Source organism: Lissotriton helveticus, chromosome 5_1, assembly GCF_964261635.1.
Source record: "Lissotriton helveticus chromosome 5_1, aLisHel1.1, whole genome shotgun sequence".
NCBI lineage: Eukaryota > Metazoa > Chordata > Amphibia > Caudata > Salamandridae > Lissotriton > Lissotriton helveticus.
The window spans coordinates 1,823,936,938-1,823,962,921 of NC_136065.1; the positions used below are offsets into that span (position 1 = coordinate 1,823,936,938).

General features: G+C 46.3%; 1 protein-coding gene across 2 annotated transcripts in view; it reads right to left on the minus strand.

Annotated features, from left to right (window-relative positions):
- Nucleotides 1-24,736, minus strand: part of ASB16 (ankyrin repeat and SOCS box containing 16) — a 142,826-nt gene extending 118,090 nt beyond the window's left edge. For both annotated transcript variants that reach the window (XM_078645197.1, XM_078645198.1), the window contains exons 1-2: nucleotides 24,092-24,736; nucleotides 14,968-15,235 (exon numbers count right to left, since the gene is read on the minus strand). In XM_078645197.1, the coding sequence (XP_078501323.1) occupies nucleotides 14,968-15,235; nucleotides 24,092-24,407 (584 nt within the window). In that variant the 5' untranslated portion in view covers nucleotides 24,408-24,736. The remainder of the gene's footprint in view (nucleotides 1-14,967; nucleotides 15,236-24,091) is intronic.
- Nucleotides 24,737-25,984: the final 1,248 nt, after the last annotated feature.

Consider the following 25,984-nt stretch of genomic DNA (forward strand, 5'->3'; position numbering starts at 1 on the left):
GTTATTCCCCCCTGAAATTCTTAATAAAATTATCTAATGTGGCAACTGTGTCTGAAAATGTTCCACCCGCCAACCCTCTTGCATAAACATTAATCACTATTATGTTTAAATCTTGTTTTGATCTCAGTTTGATAGCTGAAATATCTGGGCTGTCCGTTTGTATTTCTTCAATCCTATAACCTAAGTGTTGTCTTACCCATGTAGTTAATCCCCCAGAAGGTCTTTCCTTTTGATTAGGGATGGCGGGTTTTGCAAAGCTTAAGAATCCCTGACGGAAAATGGGATTCTGTGACCAGGTTTCTTGGAATGCCCAAATATCAAACCCCTCTACAAAAGAAGACCAATCAGAGAATGCAATCTGAGCTTGAAAGCCAGCTATATTCCACGATGCAATGCCTAATGGTCTTTGGCTTACAGAGTCGCCATTTTTGGAGATTAATGCCCTCATGGTTTATATTTCCCAGGATACTTGGGGTTTTGTAAGATAAAGTTTGATTTACTCTTACAGCCCCTGAAGATAGTTGAGAGGGGAATGACTCTAGACAGTCATTATGTTGCTGTGCATTTAACCTTTTTCCATTACATTGTCCTGGGTCATTTACCAGAGTCATCCTAGAGTCTATGTTGTATACTGTGTTGTGAGGCCCCAACAAAATAAAACGGTAAGATGTCCACAGCGGCAGACGCCGAAGACGAAAGGTTCCCGCTATTCTCTGTTTGGATTGATGTTAGATCCTGTGTATTAAACCCATTAAACAAGATTGATGAAAACTGGCTTAATTACTCTCATTATAAAGCGATGAAGGGGCCTGTAGTCAATCGCAAGCTTCTAAATCAGAGAGGAGTAAATCTATTTTCACAAATTCGGTTGTATTAATTTGTTGAACCTCCTAAGGCAGCCCTAGAATGTCTCCTCCGCACAAAACTGTGTTGATGAATCTGTGGTGTTAATATGACAGGAGGTCTGTAAAAAAAAGCCCAAAGGGAGCACCCTGATATTATTCGGATTCATATCTAAATCAGTGCACATCATATCCAGTAAATTTTTTACAATAGAACGATTATTAAAATGTAAGACTACACAATCCCCCTCCTTTTCTTTCCTTGACAGCCCTATCCAGGTTACTCTTCTAGCCATAATCAATTGGCTTTGTATTTTCATGTCCCACACCCCAGCCCCTCTCAACTTTTAGTCCGTCCAGTGCAAGACCATTAATTGAGCTGTGGATTCAACTTGACCATCCCGCAGTCGGGCACGTTAACTAATACCACCACTAGTAGAACAGCCGCTGGTGGGAGATGCAAAGTTATGGACTGGCTTTCTGGTTTCATTGCCTGTCTTTCAATCTTCCTATCGGCACCTGGGCTTCCCTGCCCCATGGATGTTAGGGCTTGTCCAGTGGCTTCACGATCATTAGTGGCCATTGATGGAATATTTATTAGGTCGAGCTGACGTTAGCATTCATGCGAAGCATGAATGCTGTCAGCTCGACAACTAATGTGATCCGTTTTTAGGAGAGTGGACACCAAAGTGTTACGAGCGTTTTCAGTGCTGGATTTCACCTCGGGAGCGCGCAGCATTGTCTGCAGTGGCAGTGTCAGTTTCGCTTTTTTATTACTTTCGTTTTTCCCGAGGCTGGCTGAGGCTGGCTTGGAATGAACAGGCTTGCCCCCGCGCATGCGCAGAGTAACTCACAGCCCTTGCTTTTACAGACGCAGGCAGGCAGCCCCCACCCCTCTGCATGCACGCACGCACGCACACACAGGCGAGCGCATGCACACGCAGGCACACACATACAGGCACACAGACACTCGCTCACACACACACACCCCCCTCCCCCACAGTCACACGCACGCACACATACATACAAAGCCCGCCCGCCCGCACATGCTTTCCCCGCGCCCCCCCCTTCCCCGCGCCCCCCGCCTCCCCCTTCCCCGCGCCCCCCGCCTCCCCCTTCCCCGCTCAGCAACGCACTCACCGGCTTCCTTCGTGCGGCGGCTCTCCTCAGCTGCAGGGCCCGGCAGCAGGACTCTTCTTACCTCCTTCTGCACCGGGGCGCAGGGTAGGCTCCTGCCTGCTCCGGTGCTCCAAACACGGCGGCTCCGTCCAATCGCGGCTCTTCCGTGGGAGGCGGGGTAGGCTCCCGCCCTCCTACTTCCTGTTTCCTGTTGACGCGCCGGCCTGCCTGACTTCCTGGTCGCAGGCCGGCAGAGTGACGGCAGTGATTTGCGGTATGTATTTAGTTAGTTATTTATGCATTTTTATATAGCGCGGACTTTACCCGAAGGCGCTATTTATTTATTTATTTTTTTGGGACGCTACCTTTTTATTTAGTTTTAAACATTGATGGCTGAATTTTATGGCACTGTACTTCTGAAGTCCCCTCGAGTTTGGTTACAATACTTTCTATCCAAGCCGATAGCGTAAGGCGTTTGGATATGTACTGATCCTGGACCCCATATCTGAACCGAGTCATCACATAATTCATAAACCGATCGAGCACTCGAAATCAAGACACGGCCCTTTTTTACACCCTTTTTAGTTGAAGTCATTTACTTTGTCCATTACCTCATAAACCGGCTTTAATAATGTTACCGCTCTTTAGGGGCTAACATGCAGAAACCCTGCAGCCTTTCGGGGGGATCCTATTCAGCCCAAGCTCATTACATATCTGCGAGGCATGCTTTATACTCAAGAGCCTCGGGGCCTCTTCGCATTCTGCAGGGGGGGCATCATTTTGCGCTCCGCCACAGCAGGCTGCCTCTCTGTGCCCGTTCTGCATTGGCGAAGGCTTGTACCCCAGCTCTCAGGCAATTCACGGGTGCTCGGACAACGGCTTTTTAACTAATTTAAATGATAAGGTTTGCGGCTATCACTTGTTTGTTTAATATTACGGGCATGTGGGTTGTGTGATGCTGCATAAACAGATGCGTTTGGAGTTTATTTACCGATCCGCTATGGAGGGGCTTTTCTTTAATCTGTTGGTGGCTGTTTTTTTTTTTTTATTTATATTGCGTCTTCATGTACACATGATGTTTGACTTTTTTGAGCAATTCGTTACGTTGGGCTTTTGTATAATTTGATACTAGCTGTTATTTTATTTATATTGCGTCTCCCGATGGTTGTGTGATGCTGCATAAACAGATGCGTTTGGAGTTTATTTACCGATCCGCTATGGAGGGGCTTTTCTTTAATCTGTTGGTGGCTGTTTTTTTTTTTTAATTTATATTGCGTCTTCATGTACACATGATGTTTGACTTTTTTGAGCAATTCGTTACGTTGGGCTTTTGTATAATTTGATACTAGCTGTTATTTTATTTATATTGCGTCTCCCGATGCTGTGTTTGCCTGCCCCGCCAGCTCTCCAAGGTTGCTATTTGTTTCTTTCCCATCTGCGTACATCACTTGCGGGATACAGGTAAATCTGCATTCTAGAGTTGCCTTTATTGTTTTGAGGCCGGGCGCAGGGGCTGCTCCGATGTTATCAAGGCTGCTATCCCACTGCTAAGGCGGTGCTGCACTCACTGCCTTGTTTATATTTGTTTTAGTTCCGTGATGCTCCGATCTTTGCCCCTTCCGAGTGGAGCTTCCGAGTGGAGCTTCCGAGTGGAGCTTCCGAGTGGAGCTTCCGAGTGGAGCTTCAGAGTGGAGCTTCCGAGTGGAGCTTCAGAGTGCAGAGTGGAGCTTCAGAGTGGAGCTTCAGAGTGGAGCTTCAGAGTGCAGAGTGGAGCTTCAGAGTGGAGCTTCAGAGTGGAGCTTCAGAGTGGAGCTTCAGAGTGGAGCTTCAGAGTGCAGAGTGGAGCTTCAGAGTGGAGCTTCAGAGTGGAGCTTCAGAGTGCAGAGTGGAGCTTCAGAGTGGAGCTTCAGAGTGGAGCTTCAGAGTGGAGCTTCAGAGTGGAGCTTCAGAGTGGCGCTTCAGAGTGCAGAGTGGAGCTTCAGAGTGGAGCTTCAGAGTGGAGCTTCAGAGTGGAGCTTCAGAGTGCAGAGTGGAGCTTCAGAGTGGAGCTTCAGAGTGGAGCTTCAGAGTGGAGCTTCAGAGTGGAGCTTCAGAGTGCAGAGTGAAGCTTCAGAGTGGAGCTTCAGAGTGGAGCTTCAGAGTGGAGCTTCAGAGTGGAGCATCAGAGTGGAGCTTCAGAGTGGAACTTCAGAGTGGAGCTTCAGAGTGGAGCTTCAGAGTGGAGCTTCAGAGTGCAGAGTGGAGCTTCAGAGTGCAGAGTGGAGCTTCAGAGTGCAGAGTGGAGCTTCAGAGTGCAGAGTGGAGCTTCAGAGTGGAGCTTCAGAGTGGAGCTTCAGAGTGGAGCTTCAGAGTGCAGAGTGGAGCTTCAGAGTGGAGCTTCAGAGTGGAGCTTCAGAGTGGAGCTTCAGAGTGGAGCTTCAGAGTGCAGAGTGGAGCTTCAGAGTGCAGAGTGGAGCTTCAGAGTGGAGCTTCAGAGTGCAGAGTGGAGCTTCAGAGTGGAGCTTCAGAGTGGAGCTTCAGAGTGCAGAGTGGAGCTTCAGAGTGGAGCTTCAGAGTGGAGCTTCAGAGTGCAGAGTGGAGCTTCAGAGTGGAGCTTCAGAGTGGAGCTTCAGAGTGGAGCTTCAGAGTGGAGCTTCAGAGTGGAGCTTCAGAGTGGAGCTTCAGAGTGCAGAGTGGAGCTTCAGAGTGGAGCTTCAGAGTGGAGCTTCAGAGTGGAGCTTCAGAGTGGAGCTTCAGAGTGCAGAGTGAAGCTTCAGAGTGGAGCTTCAGAGTGGAGCTTCAGAGTGGAGCTTCAGAGTGGAGCTTCAGAGTGGAGCTTCGGAGTGGAGCTTCAGAGTGGAGCTTCAGAGTGGAGCTTCAGAGTGCAGAGTGGAGCTTCAGAGTGCAGAGTGGAGCTTCAGAGTGGAGCTTCAGAGTGCAGCTTCAGAGTGGAGCTTCAGAGTGGAGCTTCAGAGTGGAGCTTCAGAGTGGAGCTTCAGAGTGGAGCTTCAGAGTGGAGCTTCGGAGTGGAGCTTCGGAGTGGAGCTTCAGAGTGCAGAGTGGAGCTTCAGAGTGGAGCTTCAGAGTGCAGAGTGGAGCTTCAGAGTGCAGAGTGGAGCTTCAGAGTGGAGCTTCAGAGTGCAGAGTGGAGCTTCAGAGTGGAGCTTCAGAGTGGAGCTTCAGAGTGGAGCTTCAGAGTGGAGCTTCAGAGTGGAGCTTCGGAGTGGAGCTTCGGAGTGGAGCTTCGGAGTGCAGAGTGCAGATTCAGAGTGCAGATTCGGAGTGGAGCTTCAGAGTGGAGCTTCAGAGTGGAGAGTGGAGATTCAGAGTGGAGATTCAGAGTGGAGAGTGGAGCTTCAGAGTGGAGCTTCAGAGTGGAGCTTCAGAGTGGAGCTTCAGAGTGGAGCTTCAGAGTGCAGAGTGGAGCTTCAGAGTGCAGAGTGGAGCTTCAGAGTGTCAAGAGCAATGCCAATAGCTCTAACTTTAACAAAGGCAAAACCATTGCATTGTAAATGCTTGTTATTTTACCGAATCACATGCTCATGCTGCTGCCTGGTTTGTCTACATGCACACGGGCAGAATCACTCGGTACAAAATGGCTCCTGTTCACTCGTCAGTACGGTCTTGCGCCGCCCCACCTTCCCCCTGCCAAATACATTCATTCCAAATACTGCTTATTTTCATATCAGACTGACTTCTCACATCTGGGATAGCAGGGGCACCTTCCACAGTGATTAGTGCTTCACAAAAAATAATTCTCGGCTAGCGCTCAGAAGCCTTGAAGCTTTGATTGAATGACACTGCAGTTTGATGCCCCGCTCGTTTTTTGATGCTATGCGTTCCAGACACTGATTTTATTAAGACTCACTTGGAGCTCTAAACTGTCACTTGATCTTTCTTTGGGTCATTTCGTTTGCCCGGAAGGACTAACATATCTGTGAAACCCTCTTCTTTTATAGTTTGAGCATCGTCTTCGTTTAGCAGGATAACATTATACATTTGAAAATACAAATATCCGGGAAGAGCAGAGAGCAAATCTCCGCGATGTTGGGCATTCTCCTATCATAAAGGAAGCGTGTTGGTGGGACCTGTGGCATCTAACGCATCATTTAACCCTATATGCGTGGGCACCTACCACAATAATGTATAGGATGAGTTTGTTCCGTTCCCGTTTTTAATTTGATGTAAAACTCAAATCACTGCACACTCTCTACTACACACTCTCTACTACACACTCTCTACTACAGTCACTACTCTCTACTACACACTCCCTACTACAGTCACTACTCTCTACTACACATTCTGCTACACACTCTCTACTACAGTCACTACTCTCTGCTACGCACTCTACTCTCTACTACACTCTACTACACACTCTCTACTACACACTCTACTACACACTCTCTACTACAGTCACTACTCTCTGCTACGCACTCTACTCTCTACTACACACTCTACTACACACTCTCTACTACACACTCTACTACACACTCTCTACTACAGTCGCTACTCTCTACTACACACTGTACTACACACTCTACTACAGTCACTACTCTCTACTACACACTACTACCCACTCTCTACTACAGTCACTACTCTCTACTACACACTCACTACACACTCACTACTACAGCCACTACTCTCTTCGACACACTCTATACTAGACACTCTCTACTACACACTATCTACTACAGTCACAACTCTCTACTACACACTGTACTACACACTCTACTACAGTCACTACTCTCTACTACACACTACTACACACTCTCTACTACAGTCACTACTCTCTACTACACACTCTACTACACACTCACTACACACTCACTACTACAGCCACTACTCTCTTCGACACACTCTATACTAGACACTCTCTACTACACACTATCTACTACAGTCACTACTTACTACACTCTCTACTACACACTCTACTACACACTCTACTACACACTCTACTACACACTCTACATTACACACTCTACATTACACACTCTACATTACACACTCTACATTACATACTCTACATTACACACTCTCTACTACACACTCTCTACTACACACTCTACACTACACACTCTACTACACTCTACTACACACTCTGCTACACACACGCTCTACTACACACTCTACTACACACCCTCTACTACTCTCTACTACTCTACTACACATTCTCTACTACTCTACTACACACTCACTACTTTCTACTACACTCTACTACAGACTCTCCACTCTCTACTCCACACTCTCTACTCCACACTCTCTACTTCAATCTCTCTACCTCAATCTCTCTAATTCAATCTCTGTACCTCAATCTCTCTACTTCAATCTCTCTACTTCAATCTCTCTACTTCAATCTCTCTACTTCAATCTCTCTACTTCACATTCTGTATTACACACTCTCTACTACACACTCACTACTCTCTACTACACACTCTCTACTACACACTCTACTACACTCCCTACTACACATTCTCCTACACACTCTACTACACACTCTACTACACACTCACCACTCTACTACACACTCACCACTCTACTACACACTCACTAGTCTCTACTGCTCACTCTCTACTACACACTCTCTACTACACACTCTCTACTACACACTCTCTACTACACACTCTCTACTACACACTCTCTACTACACACTCACTAGTCTCTACTACACACTCACTACTCTCTACTACACACTCACTACTCTCTACTACACACTCTACTACTCACTTACTACTCTCTACTCACTCTCTACAACTCACTACTACTCTCTCTACTACTCACTATTACTCTCTACTACTCTCTCTACTACTCACTCTCTACTACTCACTCTCTACTGCTCATGACAATGCCATTTATTTATCTGTTTCCAAAACCAACACATAAATAAAACATTTGTCATTTACAATGCCAAAAGCGCTAACTTTTGCAAAGGCGAGACCGTTGCATTGTAAATGCTTGTTCCAGTTATGCTGTCCGGTATTTTAGCAGCCAATGGGGTTGCGATTGTTTGTGCAAATTCACCAAGGGATTCAGTTGATTTGTCAGGTTCATCCATGATTTTAACTGCCTCCATATTCTTTGGTGGTGCTGGGGTTACGGGCTTTGGCCTTATAGGTAAAGGTAAGGTGGGTAGTTTAACTGGGAGTGTCCGTTTGCTAGTTTTACGATGAGTAGCTTCCGTAGTCAGGGCATTTTCGTTGGGCATGTGAGAAGACCCTATCTTAGTTAGTAACGCCTCTGTTGAGCAAAAGTTTGACTTAGCCAATGATTCAAGACCATTTAATTTACCCTCTATTTGGACCAATCTCACTGTAAGGTGGTTTAAAATAGTAAAAACAAAGTTTCCAATCTTTGCCGCAAAACTTCATCCATAGTCAAGTATGATGCTTGGGAAGTAGCGGTGATCGGTGTTTTTACAAGGCTTTGAGTTTTTGTACCTTGGTCATTTGGGTGGTCAGATGACTCATCCCCCCTCTTCTAGATTGTCTAGGCAGCTTTGCTGGTTTGGGTCTCTATGGTCCCCCGCCCCTCTTCCTCTTCACTACTGGAGCTGGGGTTAAGCCCAAACTCAGTGGCCTTGTCTTTCCTAATGCCCTGGTTGTGGCTCTATGGTTGGTTCAATAGGGATCTACTTCTAGAGTGGACTTATAGGGTAACAGTTCGGTGGGAGGCTCGGGACTGTCTGTGGGGCTACAGCCAATACGATTTCACTCAATTGGTCAATTTTAGATCCGCGGTCCAGAGTAACAAAGTGTGGATCTTTTGTTTGCAAGCGGATCAAGGGATAGGCGGCGTTCTGTCCTCACTATTTCATTTTCCAATACTGAGGTAGCCTTGATCAAAAATTGGTCAATGGTCCCTGCAATGCTTCCGCTCGCTAGCACGCCCTTCCGCTTCCACTCGCGCTTGTTCATTTTAATATGTAATAAGTCTAACTGACAGCAATTAGAATCAACAGGGGGTAGATGCTAGGGAATGAGTTGACTTAAAATAGTTTGTAGTAGAGGAGCCGTCCACTATACCTTAATTGTAGCAGATCTCGGAGAAGGGGGCCCAGCCAGGCCTCCTCTGGTCGCTGACGGGCCCGCCCTTGGCCTGGGCTTTGCCCGGACACGCTCGCGCGCGTCCCGCGCTGCGGGAGCCCGCGTCCGTTTATGAAGCGCCTCCTGGGGCTCCCTGCATACGTGGTGGCCGAGCGCCACAGAAGGAATGCTGGTCAGTGAAGTCCTCCCCAATCCCGGTGTTGGTAGCAGCAGTACAGCAGGAGCAGCGGGAGAAGGCGGCGTAGCGGTCCCCTTTGGATCGGTAAAAGGGAGGCGGGAAGAAAAGGTTTCAAGCGGGACCCGAAGAGTGGGAGCCCGCGTCCACATATGAAGCGCCTCCTGGCGCTTCCTGCATACGTGGTGGCCGAGCGCCACAGAAGGAATGCTGGTCAGTGAAGTCCTCCCCAATCCCGGTGTTGGTAGCAGCAGTACAGTGGGAACAGCGGGAGAAGGTGGCATCGCGGTCCCTTTTGGACCGGTAAAAGGTAGGTGGGAAGTAAAGGTTTCACGAGGTCACTCCTATCGGATAGAGATGTAGTGTAGGTAAGTCTTCATCTCCTCTCTGAATTGCACAGCATGTGAGATGGTGTCCACCTTGATGGCCAGTCAATTATTGGCCTCCATTTAAAAACAGAAACTCGAAAAGGCAGTTAAATGTTAACTTATGCTAATATGGAAACTATGCCTAAGGAGAATACAATTCACTTTCAAATACTTTATTCGGTTTTTATATTAAAAACCAGCAAAGCAATATTACAATATCCAGATAAAATTTGATAAAATAAATACATATGCAAATTCCCCAAAGGTGTTATACAATTCTTTTCAAAATTCATAAAAATACAATATTAAAATACAGCTAAAAGAGGATCATCACTCTTCCCGTCTGTTTCTAATTTTCTGATATATAAATGATATAAAGCCAGGCGGACCTGTTTAAAATTTAGGCTCTTTAATATGGGCTTTAGGTAGAACCTGCGTGGAACGTCATAAAAAGGACAAATAAATAAAAAGTGTACCACATCCTGCGGAGACAAGTTGTCGCAGCCGCAGGGGGGTAGCTCCTGGCCTCTATGAGATCCCCTAGAGGACAGCTAGTAATAGATGGTAGTAATCCAGCCGGAACCTTGTTAAAAGAAACCGCTCACAACTTGTTATAGGCCATGATAAGTAAGGCTCCATTAGGGGGGTAGGTTTAAGTTTAACAAATGATCGTATACTTGGTTTTCTCAATTCCATTTCTTCGCGTTCCAAACTTTTCATTGTGGAAAAACTTGTTTTGACAAGTTCTACATCAGTATTCACAATTGTACTCGGTTTAAAAAACAGGTCCGGGCGCCCCAATTCGGTAAAACATCTCTTTAAATATTTAAGCCAGGGGACGTTGAGCGCGGGGTCTTGTGAAAGCACTTCGCTTAACTACTGGTGGTTAAGGGTCAGATCTTTGTTCAGCCAACATTTTAGCCAAAACAATAAAGGCCGTAAAGATAAAATGTCACCAATGAAAGGTGTTCCAGTTTCTTCGTGGACTATTAGGTTAGCTGTACCCTTCGGAACGCCCAGTAGTTGTTTCAAGAATTTGTTCTCAGCCACCTCCATGCTTTTAACTGGAGCGTAACCCCATAGTTCGCTCCCGTAGCTGCCTAGTGCCACGCTCTTGGCCTGATACATCTTCAATAGGGCAGGCACTGTGCGTTTGCCCATTTTAGATGCAAAATTTAATATGGCTGCATTGGTACGTATCAATTCGCCTCTTTTCCTCTATACCAGTGCAGCCCAACTCAACTGGTCATCGAATAGGATTCCCAGATAAGAGAAGGTAGTAGATAGGGGTATCTTTTCATCATTGACCATGAATGGGTACTGTTTCTTCTGGCGCGCTCCTATGTGCATGATGAATGATTTGGTGTTATTAATGGCGAGATCTCGATCAGCCATGAAGCCCTGGAATACATTCAATAGAACCTGTAGGCCCTTCGGGGTTCTTGCCAGGAGGACAGCATCGTCCACGTACAGCAGGACGGGCAAGCCCCTGCGCCCCGCGTAAGAAAAGTCTGCGCCTGTTTTTACTAGAAATGTATCCAATTCATTAATGTATAGATTAAAAAGGAAAGGGGCCAGGATGCAGCCCTGCTGCACACCTCTCTCGACAGGAAAATCTCTTGATACCCTGAGGTCTTGTGAGTATCTAATGTTTGCTCTGGTGTCTCTGTGGAGGTCCCCTAAAAGCGAAACCAAGGCAGGCTCCACCCCCATGGCGCCCATTTGATCCCACTGTGTCCCCCGGTTTACACAATCAAACGCGGAGGAGAGATCCATGAACGCCATGTAGATGGTCCTCTGTCTTGCCATGGTGTACTTCCCCAGTATCATGTATAGATTTAAGCATTGTGCCAAGGTCGAGTGTCCCGGGCAAAACCCATATTGGATAGATGAAATAATCCCCTTCTCCCCGGCCCATGCTGATAATCTATTCAGGACCACTCCTCCCACAACCTTAACTATTGAGTCGATCAGGAAGATCGGCCTATAACAGGTGGTACTGTTGCGATCTCCCTTCTTGAATACTGGGAAGATCGTAGAAGTACCCTTGGCCTGGGACAACCAGAAACTGCTGCTGCATTCAACACTCCTGTGAGAACCGGCGCCCATAGTGCCACATTTGATTTGAAGAGGTCCGGGGGTATAGCGTCAGGGCCTGGAGCTTTCTTGCTTGTTAGACCAGCTATTCCTCTCTCAATTTCGCCTAAAGTGAAATGTGGTGATAGTGCATCCTGCCCATCCTTGAACAGGTCTTTCTGTGATATGTTGGCCCTAAACATTATGCTGAAATGCTGAACCCACTCATCCTCTGTGATGTTAGTTCCTATGTCGGGATCCCTCCCTGTATCAAACAGTGGTCTGTTGATAATACCCCAGAATTTATCACTATCCGACAGGGTACTGGGGTCCAAGAGATCCTTCCAGGTTTTCTCTTTCAATTCGGCCTTACTCTTTGCTAGAGTTTTCTTGTATGATAAACGTAGTGAGCGTATCAATGGTCGATCTATTGGTATGCTCTTCAGAGCTTCCTTCAATTTCCTGGCTGCAAGAGAACATGAGTGGTCAAACCATCCTGGGTCCCTGGGCTTGGCAACTGTTGACGGGGTAGTCAGCAGTGCCCCCACTTTACTTGTAATCATTTCAAATGATCCCAAGATGTCTGATGGGGCAGAATCGGGACAAATACAAGATTCAATTTCTGGGGTACATGTGTTATGTATGCTTCTACATAGAGAGTCCGCGTTCACTTTAGACCACTTTAGGCGACGCCTGCCGTCCGTAGCTTTCAGCACCCCATTTGTGGGAGACCTATCCCGCTCTATCAGTAAGTTCCCTGACAACTGGGTGCAGACGGGGTTGTGGTCACTATATATACTCTCTAAGATTTCAAAGCCCAATAAACGAGACCGTAAGGCCTCCATGATTAAAATATGATCAATAAATGTCCCCCCATTGTGACCCTTAAATGTTGGCACAACCATCTTACTGCCAACATCCACCACGGACATGGAACTGACCAGGTCATATTTATTTAGTAGTTGATTGAGGGCCTCACCACGTGGAGAATGTTCAAAATGTAGCCCACCCATTCTATCACAGCCCAGGTCTCCCAAGGCAGTTGTTGTTGTAATCTGACATGGGACGGAGGTGTTTACTGCATTATAAAAATTAATTAAGAGCAGCTTTACATTCCCATGTTTCAAGGTGATTGCCTGAAAATTACAATTTGTGCTGGGTATTGGAGTTATTGTGCATTTCAGGGCTAAAGAAATGTAAGTTACCAGGCCTCCCTTGGCTCTGCCACTAGATGATTGTTAGGCCGGGACAAAAAAGGTCTTGTAACCCTCTAGGAAAAAAGAGGCACAGTCCAACAGCCAAGTCTCTTGTAAACAAATCACGGGAAAAAGCCTGATGAACTCCAACCACTTGGGATCTTGGAACTTCCCTGCCAGTCCAGCAACATTCCAGGAAATTATGTTGTAATGGACATGTTTACCTGGAGCTATGATTTGAGTGGATATTGGCCATTGTTCTGGGTGACAGATGGATCTCCCCCTTGTGGAGCCCTTAAACAGACCTAATTTGGATGCGACAATGCAGGGACGATATGGGCTGTAGATGCATTCAGTCAATCACAGTCCTCTAGGGACGAGAGGGCAGCAAATCTATTACTTAAACTGGGTAGTGAGTCGGGATGCCCTAGGGTAACAGATCTATTGCTTAGACTAGGTAGTGATGAGTCCGGGTGCCATTGGCGATGTTGTTCAGCTACCAGGGGAATGTAAGAAGGCGGCTTTAAGGCTGCAGTCTTGCCACGTATCTGCCAATTGGTATGTGGGGTTTTTAGGTTACAGTTTGATTGCTCTGGTTTATAAAAAAAAAACAAAGGCAGAAAATGGATACTGGTGCTGGTGTTGAATGCACCTAAACTATGTTCTCTGAATAGCCTTTCAACGAGCTTACAGTTGTTGAAATTCACAACAATACAGTCCCCCGTGCCTAATCTCCTGGAATTACCTACCCATCCTACACGACGGGCCATTATTATGTTATGGCTTATTGTAGAGCTCAATGATAAGTTGGTACATAGCCAATGAATGACCTTGTTTTTAAGTTGGGGGTAATCTTCAGTAAAGCATGGAGGAAGGGGCGGCACATTCCCCAGAATTCCCACCAAAGGTGTGGATTGGGGTGGCAATTGTAAAACAACAGAACTTGGGGCGTTGAAAGGCATTTCACCCTTACTTCTGCTGTCACTAGTCCAGGTACCCATCAGTCTATTAGCTGGATTTGGCATTTGCAGAGGCCTGGAGGTTATAGGGTCTTTGGTGGTATCTCCCATTTGTTCTACCAATATGACCTCTGTGGTATCTCCCTTATTGGGTGCCATGGTGGCGTTAGGGTTTTTAAGTATATGTTTCTCTAGTATACCCAACCTTTCTTCAATAGCTTCCAAATTGGCCATCACAGGACTAATTATTTTGGATAGCCTATCTTCTAGTTGTTTTAGAACGTCAGCAGTCTCCTGATGGCAATTTGGTCCCACTGTACCTACTGGTAGGTTAGTATCATTGTCAACCCCCTTAGAGTTATCTATGGCTGAGCGCATAGCTGCCTGACCTCCCTGATCGTGCCTGTCTGTCCTGCTCTTAGCATGCTTTGCGGACTGATAGCTTGATTTAGGAATGCTACAAGCTTTTCTCTTTTTTGTTTGTTCTTTGCCCTTAGAGGCAGGCATAGCCTTCAGTTGCCTGCTACGTGTGGATGGGGGGAGGGGGTGGTAAGGAGCATGATGAATTGACCAACGTCAATGGTTCAAAGATACCCTGGGGCTGTGTATGTGGAATAACTTGTGAGACTGTGTGAGAGTTTACTACAGTAATACTTGGTTCTAACGGGGGGAGCTTGTGGTAGAGCTAAATTAAAAAGTTCTAGAGATAACCTCCGCTCTGTTAGTTGACTCTCCTGGGTTATGATAGACTCCGCCCTGGAAAGATAAGCATCCAAGGTTCCCACAGCCCCCCCCCCACCCTGTTTCCCCCTTTACGTGTAGATGTGGACATAGATCAAAATAACAATTTTCTTATGACAAAATTGATAAAAATCTGACAAGTCTCTAAACAACACGGCTAAAGACAAGGCTGCATGTCCAACAATTTACCGGGTAGTTGTCTCAGCAAAGCGAAAGTTATTGGTTGGTGACGATAGTTCCCCAAAACAATATCCGGGTTATGCTTATTTTTAATGCCTGGAAGAAGGTGTTCGGGAGGTGGCCCAGCCCAGCCTCTGTTTGTCGCTGAGAGAATACACATTTTGCCCAGAATCACATTATATGGTTCCAAGGAGAACAACATAATTGCGTCATCTCTCTAGCTCGACTCTACCATTGGAAAAACACAGATATGCACCCAAAAAGTAAAAACACCAGTGATGGTGACACCTACTTGAAGGAGCCTGGCGTGGAGCAGAGATGGAGAGGCGCACTGCCATCCTCAGACATCAGGTTGGGGCTGGCCCCGTAGTTGAGCAGGAGCTGGACACATTCAGTGCGATGGCCAACACAGGCTTCATGTAGTGCGGAGCTGCCGCCCAAGGTGCTGTTGATGTCTGCCCCTTGCTGCAGGAGATGCTTAACACAATCCGCATAGCCTCTGGATGCCACGATCCGTAAAGGGGACATTTCCTTTGTCTTTGGGGTCAGCGACCACAGTCCTGTAACAAGGGATGAAAAACATAACACTGTTAAAGTACATTCATCCACGAATGCGGCTGAGGGTGTAACAACTGAGGGGCAGATTTACAAGCCCCCTGCGCCACCAGTACGTCACGTGTTTGTGACTTACTGGTGGCGCAGGGTCTCCTCCATATCTACAAGGACAAGAAAAGCCACCCAGCGTGACTTTTCGTCTCCTTGTAAATTGTAAATCTGGAGATGCGTCTGAATGCTACGCCACCCTAGAGGTGGTGCAAGGAGGAGAAATGTTTTCATTTCTCCTAGTTTTTTCCTCTTTCAATGCGTACTGCATTCTGCGGCACACATTAAAAGAGGAAAAAGCCTTTAGTGATTTTTTTAGTGGAGGAAGGTGCCCCTTCCTGCATAAAAACAATTTCCCCATGGCGCAGGCATCCTTGCACCATGGTGCAAGGTTGCCGGCGCTTGGCAGCTGTTTGTGCGCCAGCGCAGGGGAGAGCACAGGAATGCAACATATTCTTGTAAATATGTCACCTTCCTGTGCTCTGAAAGTGCAGCAGCGTGGTGCAGCCAAAGGGCTTGCTGTGCCACGCTGCGGCACTTTCTTGTAGATCTGCCCCAGAGTCACCTGGTCAACTGGCCTAGTCTTCAAGTCTCTTTTTGTGAAAATCTTTTTATTTTATTAGATATATCAATGCATAGCAATACAACACAAATACAGGTCAGTGTGATTCCCCCTCCCGCCACCTCATTTCCATTTTGTGCAATATCTGGCCCGTCTGAGGGTTACACATTCCTTAAATATGACCGGCTATCACTCCCAGCACCCATCTATATCCATCCCACCCTGTTCCGCCCCCTCCCCCGTAGTCTTCTTTTCACCTTATGCAGACAGCCCTCTGTATTTCGCCCAGCTCCCCCAGACTTTATCACATTTCAGTCTTCTAGTCTTGGGAACATGTCAGAGTGAGTTACCTGAAAAGTAGACAGATCATTTTCGATTCGCTTGCTGTTGGTGAGTGTAACACCTCTGACAAACTAAACTCTAATTGTAGTAAAGTATTGACTCAGTAGAGAGGGATAGAATTGGGAGTCTGTGTATCCTCTGGGACCTATGGAGTGGGTTAGGCAAGCTAGGGGCCTAGGAATGTGCTGTATAACCTGGATTATGAGGGGTGAATTTGACCATGGATGTTGATTCACTAAAATGCCACGTAGTTTAGAATTAATCCTTTTCCTGTGATCACACTTCCTTTATTCTCTCTACTTCATATCCTAATCTCACCCCTCCATTCTTTCCCTCCTTAATATCTTGTCTCCACAGTTGACCTCATCCTTCCAACCTCATTTTATCCACCTCTATTTAATCTCACCCATCTGCTTTCATCATTTCTGCTGCCTTTTCACCTCATCCCTGATTGACTCAGCGCGAGCGAATTGCAAAGGTAAATGCTAGCACCGCCAGCATCTTATAACGGGAGAAACTTTAAGCGGAGACAAAGACCTGACTCAAGTCTCCCTTTCCATTTTAGCGAATTCAAGTTAAAAGAAGCATCGCTAAATCCGGAAACCCAGTCCGGCTGCCACACCCGCCCGAATCATGTAAGTGTGTTCCCCGTCTCTCGCTAAATAGTTACAGAGCATGCCTCACACCGCCATGCTCTGACCAAAACGCTCCATTTTTACAGATTCCCACCTCCACCAATCCTGAAAATCCGCAACATGGGTCAAATCATGTGAGTATTCACGTATGAGTCTGTCGTCTAAACAAGTTTAAGTTCCTTTGTTAACAGAAGCTAAATAGGCTTTGTTTTCATTACAGTTTCTTCTAACGCAAGAAAACCGAGCACCTAAGAGGTAGGATTAGCTTCTCCTCGCCCCTCCTCACTGTAGTGCCAGAGGCACGGTTTTCCCCAGGCTGATTGGTTTTTTGTTCCTTCATTTACAGGCACTTGGTCCTGATGAGATTTCCCCACACCAAGGGGTTATCGAAACGCGTAGACCCCCCCACTCAGCATTAGGAATATTCTATTTGATCATCAAACATCAAAAATTTCATTTGTTTCTTCCAATGCTATGTTTTCAAATAACAGGAAATTGTAAATAACATTGTATAGTTCCAAAAATTTCGTGTGTGTATATATATCAATGTGTTGTTGTGCATGAGTGTTTGAATGTAAGTTGTCAGGTTGTAAGAAATTGTCTTTATTTATGTGACGTGGAGTCAAAACAGTTTTGTATGTGCAAAAAGAAAAAATTGCTCATTTATATGGTTCTTTTGATGCAAAATAAAAAAAGTATTGGATTAATTCCGGAAAAAAACAATCCCGGAGAGTTACTGTTTGGTTTCAGTAGTTCGAGCGATCATTTTTTGTGATCCAGTGTTGAAATAGCTAGGCAATATTGGTGCTCGTGTTGGTTTGTTATTTTCACCTCATCCATCAGCTTCCACCCTGTCTTCTTGTCCTCTTTCCTACCATATGACAATCTCCTGCACAACCTACTGAATGAATGTTTGGCTTCTGGTCCACTGTATACTCTGTTTTGAGTTTTACTAATGCCTTCCTGGGACCGGTTTCATTCTCTGTTTGCTACCCCGAGTGATAGCCAGTGGTTAGACAGGGATGTGTTCCAAAAAATTACGTCTCCTCGAGACAGGTATAACAGTGGAGAAAATTATAAAAGTCTTCATATTTTTCAAACTTTGTATGTGTGTTGTACCGTGCTGCACACATACAGTGGGACACGTCATTAAGGATATTTTTGCCACTAAAAGGATCCGCTTCCCGTACAAAACCTTTACTTGGTGGAACCCTCACACCCTCGTGCTAAGGTTAGGGCCACTGGAATTATACACCACATAATCCATCATCTACTGTATAATCTGCGGATTTTAAAGCCAAAAAATTGTTTCTAGCATGAATGGATCAAAAGGTATCGTGACTACCTTCATTGCTGCAAAGTGGAAGACCCTTTGCAATAGATTAACTGGGCACTTTTCTGTAGCTAATTGGTGTATTTGGGTGTTACATTTGCACTAATGAAGTGTAACATTTGCCCAGACAGTCCTAGCACGTGTGAAAATACCAAAATAATATAGTAATACTATCACAAAATATGCCACATTAAACCACATAATTTGCATTTTCGTGCCGCATAATTCAACTGGACGTAAAATGTGGTCCTCTACTGCTGCATAATTCCTTGGGCTCTGACTATGATGCAAGGTACAGGGGGGCAGGCCAACAAATTAACAGGGACAGCGGAGCCAAGGGTCGGCTCTAGCTCTTAAGAGCCCATGCACAAGCAGAGCCTCGAAAATATGCGGCATGTCAATCATGCAGCACAGATTATGTACGAATATGTTAAAGTGTTTTCAAAATTCAAAAAATTACATTTGGAATCGTTTCACCTCAGTCAGGGCCCCTAGAATTATTTGATTCTGCGGCAGTGGATTTTTTCTCATAAATATGGGTTTGCAGTACTTACCACATAATCCATCAACTGCTGCATAATCTTCAGATTTTAACAAAAAAAATTGTTTCTAGGACAAAGGGTTAATAAAAATGTGGCCACATATGTTTGTACGCAGTGGAAAGCCCTTAGAAAATGGTAACTGGTCATCTCTCAGTTGATTATTTCTACGTTTGGTTGTTCAACTAGTAGTAATGAGGTGAAATCTGTGCATAGACAGTTTTATCATGTTTAAAAATGACAACACAATGAAGTAATACAATCAACAAATGTACCACATGATGCCGCATTATTTGGCTTTTCTTACTGCATAATTTAGTCAACCATGCCGCAAAATGTGGTGCTTCTTATCAGCATAATTCTACTGGCCCTGACCGTAGTACATCAGATTGCGTGCTGAAGGATTTATTAACAGTGAGTTTTTAAACTGAACTAAGAAACCTCTGGAAAAGGCTTTTTTTCGTTGCATTTTAATGTAGCAAACATTACCAAAAAGTATTATAGCGCTTTACCTGAGCATCAGACTGGAACGTGTTTTCCAAAGTCAGCAGCTCTGGCAGTAATTCTACATACTCTCCCTCTCTCTGCCACGTGAAGCACTATCACACCTGTTTATTTCACACTACCTGCCTCATAAAACGCTCCAAACGTAAATGAAAGAAACAGCCCCTTTTGTCACTGATGCATTTGCTGGGCCTCCTGGTGCACCTGCCACGAAAAGAGATAAGGGAAGTTTTCATACCGCCCTTTAATCTCTAATAAATCTGGGAACGATGAGCGCGCTCCCTAAGAGAGTCTGAGCACTCAAAGTAGAAAGGCTGCACATGCGCGAACGTGCGCCACCGACAGGAAACAGGCGGTAAGACCACCGAGCTCCAACAAGTCCCTACATAGGCCTCCGACACCGCTTCCACCTTACCAAAACCTCAACCTTCGTAGAGTCCAGGAGCCAGGGCCGACCGAACAGACAGCTCAGTCAGACTGGGCAAGCCACTCCTCTCCTGGACTCCAGCAGACCCGCCCACCCGTCCGCCCCCAACTAGGCATACCCTTCTGCTTTCTCGCAGTTCGAGAAGCAGAAACATAAAATGGTATTTAAAATACCATTTAATGTTTCACCTTCTCGCACTGCGAGAAAGCTGTGGTGCGACGCCTGGCAAAAGTTATTTTGTGTTGGAAAAGGTGTCCATTTCTCAGCAGAAATAGCAGTTTGCTTTGCTTTGCACCACTCTGCGTTAAGGAAACATTACTTGGGCATTAGTTGAGTGGATTAGCTCTAGTGCCCATGGATTCTAACGCAAAGCCCAACCTACTAAGACGGCCAGACTGGGCTTTGCGTCAAAAATATAACATCTCCTTGAAGTAGGAGCTAGCATGAAGAAATGTTCTCATTTCTTCAAACATTCCACACATTACAAGTGTGGTGAACTGTACAGCATATAAACAATGTGTGGAATGTTAAAGAATTTGTCTAGGTATATGAATTGGTACTGGAAGGGTAGGCTTCCAATACAAATCCTATGCTAACAGCACAGCACACACACCACTGCACCATGGTGAAAGGTTGTGCAAGGTGCTGGGCAGCCTGTTTGTACACCAGCGCTGGGAGAGTGAGTGGCATCAGGACATTTTAATAAATATAGCTGAGTACTGCTTTCTTCCCATTGCGCGACTATGCATTGTGCTAAAGAAATATGTCTGCTCCGTAGTGTGCATGCCTGGCCTGCCCAGCGCCAAGACTCAGACTCTCATGCATTTGGTGGCAATTAAATTGAAAAATAACTTTTCACAAATTAATTCATGTGATGTTGCATTAAAAATGTCATTAAATTACAAGATCATGTCCTAATTTGGCAAATATGTGTTTAAGTATCACGCACCAGTCTGATTATGGTACTTTTCTAGGAGAGCGGAAGACGGACAGACCCTTAGTAATGTACTAATGATTACAGAGCCTCTCCCTCCCCATCACAACCTCCTGTCAATCATCCGGCATCTAGTGTAGCCTCCGAACCACACAACCGGTGCAGAACTATTCACTCTGGCTCACATCCGCTGCCCCCAGCATACCAGGGCCCCTTCTAACCCATACCCGCCATCCATCACAATCCTGCCAACCACTTCCCGCCGAGCACCATCGCTGCCCTTCACGGCCCATAACTCCTTACCCACCAGGGCCACCCACCATTGATCCCGCCCATCTCTCCTGCCCAGCACTGCCTCTTGGAGGGCTCTACTCACCACCACTGATCTTATACAGTGTGTGGTGGCACGGTTAGGGCTGACTGCCCAACACACCCTCCCTGCTCACTGTTCAGCATTGACCCACCCACCAGTCAAGCCCTGGCACACCCATTCTAGCATTACCCTGCTCCTCACGACAAGTCCGCCTTTGGCCTTCATAAGTCTGGTGGCCATCACACGTTTCCAGCATTGACCCTCTATGTGCAAGATGGCTGCCACTGAACCCCTTTCCTGCCCATCACACCGTGCCCACCACACTAGCCCAGCAAAGCCCCCACATTCTGTGCCTCTATCTTGCAACATAATCCTAACAATGGTGTTGTATTGCCACAAAAGGGAGGCTCCCTGACAAAACGATGCTGGGTCCTGAGTCGCCTTGGGAGAATGTGCAGTTCATCCATCCCGTATTTATTTACCTCTCCCACACACCCACGTTCTCAGCAAAACCATGGGCGCAGCCTCTTTATTCATGAAATCAGTTCTCATCTCAGCCTGCTACTATTCCTTAGGCATATAGCACAGGGGGTGAGAGTCAAAGGCAGAAATCAGAAAGAAGCCTCGGTCACACAAGTTTTACAAGTGGGAAGCTCGGAAGCGCCCCAGTGCTGTTTGTGACGCGATATAAATGTAGTCTGAACAGGGACATATCGCACAACTCTGCAGTCCTTGCGCTACAGCACTGTTTACAAACTTTGGTGGGTCGCGAAATTCCGAGTAATAAATAAAGATGCCTTTAAATTATGTTTTTATCTTGTCACATTTTCTGTGTTTCAATGATAGAGGTCAAATGTCAGCTATATCTTCTGACAAATAGTTGCTAATTTATTTTAACGTGGGGATTAGTGTTTACAAACTCCTCTCACTTTGCAGTCAGAGAAAGAAATGTAAAGTGAATCATGTGACAAACTTGCTGGGTCCCAGGTGAATCATGTGCACAATCTGGTTGATTTTGAAGGAAAGGCTGTAGGGTCAGGGCTTTAAGTGGGATGAAAAAACTGGGGGGTGTCTTAAAGGAGTGTGGCCGATGAAATTAAGGGTGCAGCCTTCAAACACTTAAGCTAAAAATCTGTGCTTGGCATAGTGTCCTGCCTGATTGGTATTTTTCTGCTTCTGTCATTGCATCCAGATATATAATACAACTAGTAGCATTAGACCTGCAACAAGGCAAGACTGTTGGCTTTGTCAATGGTTGTTAGTTGCATAAGATAAATAAGCAACAACTATGGCTTTCTTGTATATAATATTAAAAATGCTTCACTTGTGAAATGATGAGACTATGAAATAACTATAACGAGTCTCTTCACAGTTACATCAAAGGCAGTGAAATGTGGCATTGCTGCTGAGTTAAAGATTGTATTTTTCACCCAGAGGATGAGGGCAAGAATGGAGAGCCCGATAGGGACCCTTCTCATCACCTGCATTTTAGAACTGCCTGTGCTGAGCACCGGCAGGACCAGACCCACTTAAAGCCTTGTGTAGGGTGTAACTTTTTTGTAAGACACAACAAAATATTAATACCTGTAAATGAACTGTACACATTCAGCATCCAGGCAAACAAAAATTAAGCACATTGTTTGTAATTCTGAAGAAGTGTTCTGGTAACAAAGATTTGAATAGGATCAAAATAAATCAAGACAGTTTACTTGGTGATGCACAAATGATAAATATTCATTGAAACCCAATCTCCACACATTATCAGTTGTGTGCAATATCTCTTTATCAGTAAAACTGTAGGTCTGTGTAAATTTAGTGGTCATTTCAATGGAAACTATGCTGCCTGTAAATGATAATGTGTTAACACACAGCGCTTTAGTTGCATTAAAATACACAAGCATTTGCAAAGCAATAGGTCTCACATTTGCGAGAGTTTGAGCTATTGGCATTGTAAATGACAATGCCTTTTATTTATGGGTTTTGAAAACCTGCAAGCGGTGTGCGTAAACACGCACTTTGTACTTACAGTCCTTGCTTACGAGAAGCAAGGCTGGCAGTAACTGCGCTTCTTTTACTGTCAGCCTTGCTTCTTGTAAGCAACGACTATAAGTACAAAGTGCATGTTTAAGCACCACTTGAAGATTTCCAAAACACATAACCAAGAGGCATTGTAATTTACAATGCCAATAGCTCAAACTCTAGAAAATGCAAGACATATTGCATTGCAAATGCTTGTTGAGCTCTGAGACAAAGGTGGCAGCAGCCATAGGAAGGCAGGGACCGTGATGCCAGGTTCTGCGATTCAAAAGCAGGAGGAAGGAGTAGGCAGCTCCAGCCAAAACAGACCTCAGTCTTTGAATGCACAGCAAATGTGGCGAAATAAGAGCAAGATTTACAGCATTGTTTACAACAGAGCTCTGTAAACCAAGAGCACCGGACTTGACTGTTCACAAGCTCAGAGTAAACAACACATGTAACATGGGCAGTCCTTGAAAATGGGCAGAGCTTTTAAAGCCCACATCCTGAATACAGTATGTCTCAAATAGACACCGCAAGTGCTGCCTGGACGAGACTCTAAAAATCGCCTGGCTCATGTCCATTAATGGTAGGTGGGTTGTGAAAGATTGTTGCTTTAAAGATTGGGTCCTGGTTCTAAAAGGTTGGGGTCTCAATACCCCCCCAGCCACAGTTAGCAACCAACCTCTGCATCTCCGAGGAGTGGGTGGGACAAACAAACATTAAACCGCAGTTATTAGAAGCAAAAAAACATAAAGCCTCTGACTTATCAGCAGTATAGTCTTAATAATTTTGGGGCGCCAAGAAAAACATATTCTACGAAACAAATTAGTGATGTATTTATTACCCATTGCCCGATAATTCAAGAACTTGCGATGACAAGCAATACTGAATTATAAAAAACACTTAACAGGGTCACACAAAAACAGCTGAAATACGTCTTGCCTGGGACCTCAAAAATTATAAAATGACACTGGATAGATCTACCGAAGTAGAGGTATGGTAGAGAGGTTTAGATAGAGAAACAGACTAAAATCGAACACAAATGGAAAGTTCACTTTCCCAGGGTAGCCTTGGAGAATTTCCCACTTTGCCCATTCCTTAAAACATCTCTGTTTATTAGCAAGCCAGAACTGCGCCATCACACCAGCAACCTCTCCCCAAGCCCTCACTCCCCATCAATGGGCCTGTGGTAAATTGAGGCCTACCTAACTCTGCCGACCATAGCAGCTCTTCGCTGCTCAGCTCCACCACCATGTTGGCCGTCTCCTCGTCTCTGAAGATGCCCCGGACCCTCTGGCTGTCCCCCGTGTACAGAGCATTGTGTACAGTGGGGTCCCGGCAGTACAGGGGCCTCCGGGCCTGGCTGGCGCGGGCCGGTGGGGCTCGCGGCGCCGGCAGCGGCCTCCTGGTCAAGCAGTGCCGCGCGACGGCCCGCCGGCGGTCCTCCAAGTCCAGACTCTCCTTCTGCAGGCGCAGGGCCCGCAGGGTGGACGAGGAGAAGGGGAAGGTCTCCTTAGCCATGGGGCTTGGCCGGCGGGTCCGGCGCGCTAGGCCCCCTCCGTGTCCCCGGTACGGCCCTCGCCTTGCTATCTGTCCCTTGCTGTTCGCAGTGTCCCAGGCTCGGCGCTCCACGCACACGTCGTGAGGGCGAAGGCGCTATTTTTAGGTTTGAAATCATGAGAACATGTTAGTGCCTGTCACTTTCTATTCGAAGTACGTAAATAAGAGGTGTCCTCCCTCCCTGCTGCCCTCGGGAGCGCTTGAGGCACTTGACGCCATTCGAAAGGAGCCCGTTGCTTCCCCTGCGCCCACTCAGGGGAGCAGCGGGCGCAGGTGTACCCAGGCCTCGCGCTGCCGTGGCATGAAGAGAACAACCTGGCTCGCGCGCTCCGGTGCACAGGAAGGAAGGCACGTGCTCTGTTCTGCTGCCCTGCAGCGTCTGCGCTCACTTCTGCACGTGCGGCCACCCCAAGGGTGGAATTTAACAGCATATTGTACACGCACCTAGACACATAGAAGCGATTACCCCGTGAAGGCTGTTAATAAAATCAAGACATCGCAGTGGACCTGCCCTCACATTTTATCGACGAGGGCGGGGGAGGGGGGGCTGGATGGTTCAGCTGGTGCAAATGCTTTGGTGATGAATTGTTAACTGGTTCCGGAAAGACTGAAGTTGTCCCGCAGTACAGCTTGCCTCGAGGGAGGACTCTCTGAGAGCCAGTGCTTGAAATGGAAACATATAAGTGCAGGTACTCCGTAACAGAGTACCTGCTTGTTTCTGACAAGTGCCAGTACTCGCCAATTAAAATTATTACTTCTCTCTTGAGAAGTGCAGGTACTCTCCCTCTCAAAATAAAAAAAAGTGCCGGTACTCAATACAGGGCAGTACCGGCTCATTTAAAGCACTGCTGAGAGCTTCATCTGGGCCAAGGAGCGGCAGCAGCATCTCTTGTCATGGAGAGTGGTGACCTTGCACAGTCCCCACCTCATCCCGTAGCCTTAGGGGGCCTGGCTGTATCCCCCTTATTCAGCGGCAGAGAGATCATGAGCCATCAGCCTTCACATCAGCACGTGGGCTGTGCCCGCTGGCTGGAGGAGGGAGTGTCTGTACCATCAGTTTGAACCATCTTCTTTCCTAGCCCTTACGTGTACAGAGTTCTGGCCAGTTGGAGTTGCATTTGGTACCTGCCATAAAAGATCAGGCGCGGATTGGATCAGTTGGTCACGTGGGAGCCTCAACCAAGCCCTGTAGGATGAGGCAGGTTTAGGGCCAGTGTTAAAAGAAATCTTCCCCTTCGCACTTTGGGGGTGGTTTGATGTTGGTTGGGGTTATAGCTCAGCCCCAGAAGATGCTAGCACCTTTAGTTTTTTTGTCGATTTTTATACTGAACTATTTCACTTACCTTTTGAATAAAGTCCTTGTAATTAAGTTGTGCATACTGAATTCGTGTCCCTGACTGTTCCTCCTCTTTCATTAGGCCTTTTCTAATTACCCTCGCTACCATGGGAGAGTCAAGTGCCCAACAGGAGTACCTTAGTTTTCCAGTTAGAGTCTATTACTACCATGTCCCATGCCACCGCCGTATCCACACCTGACA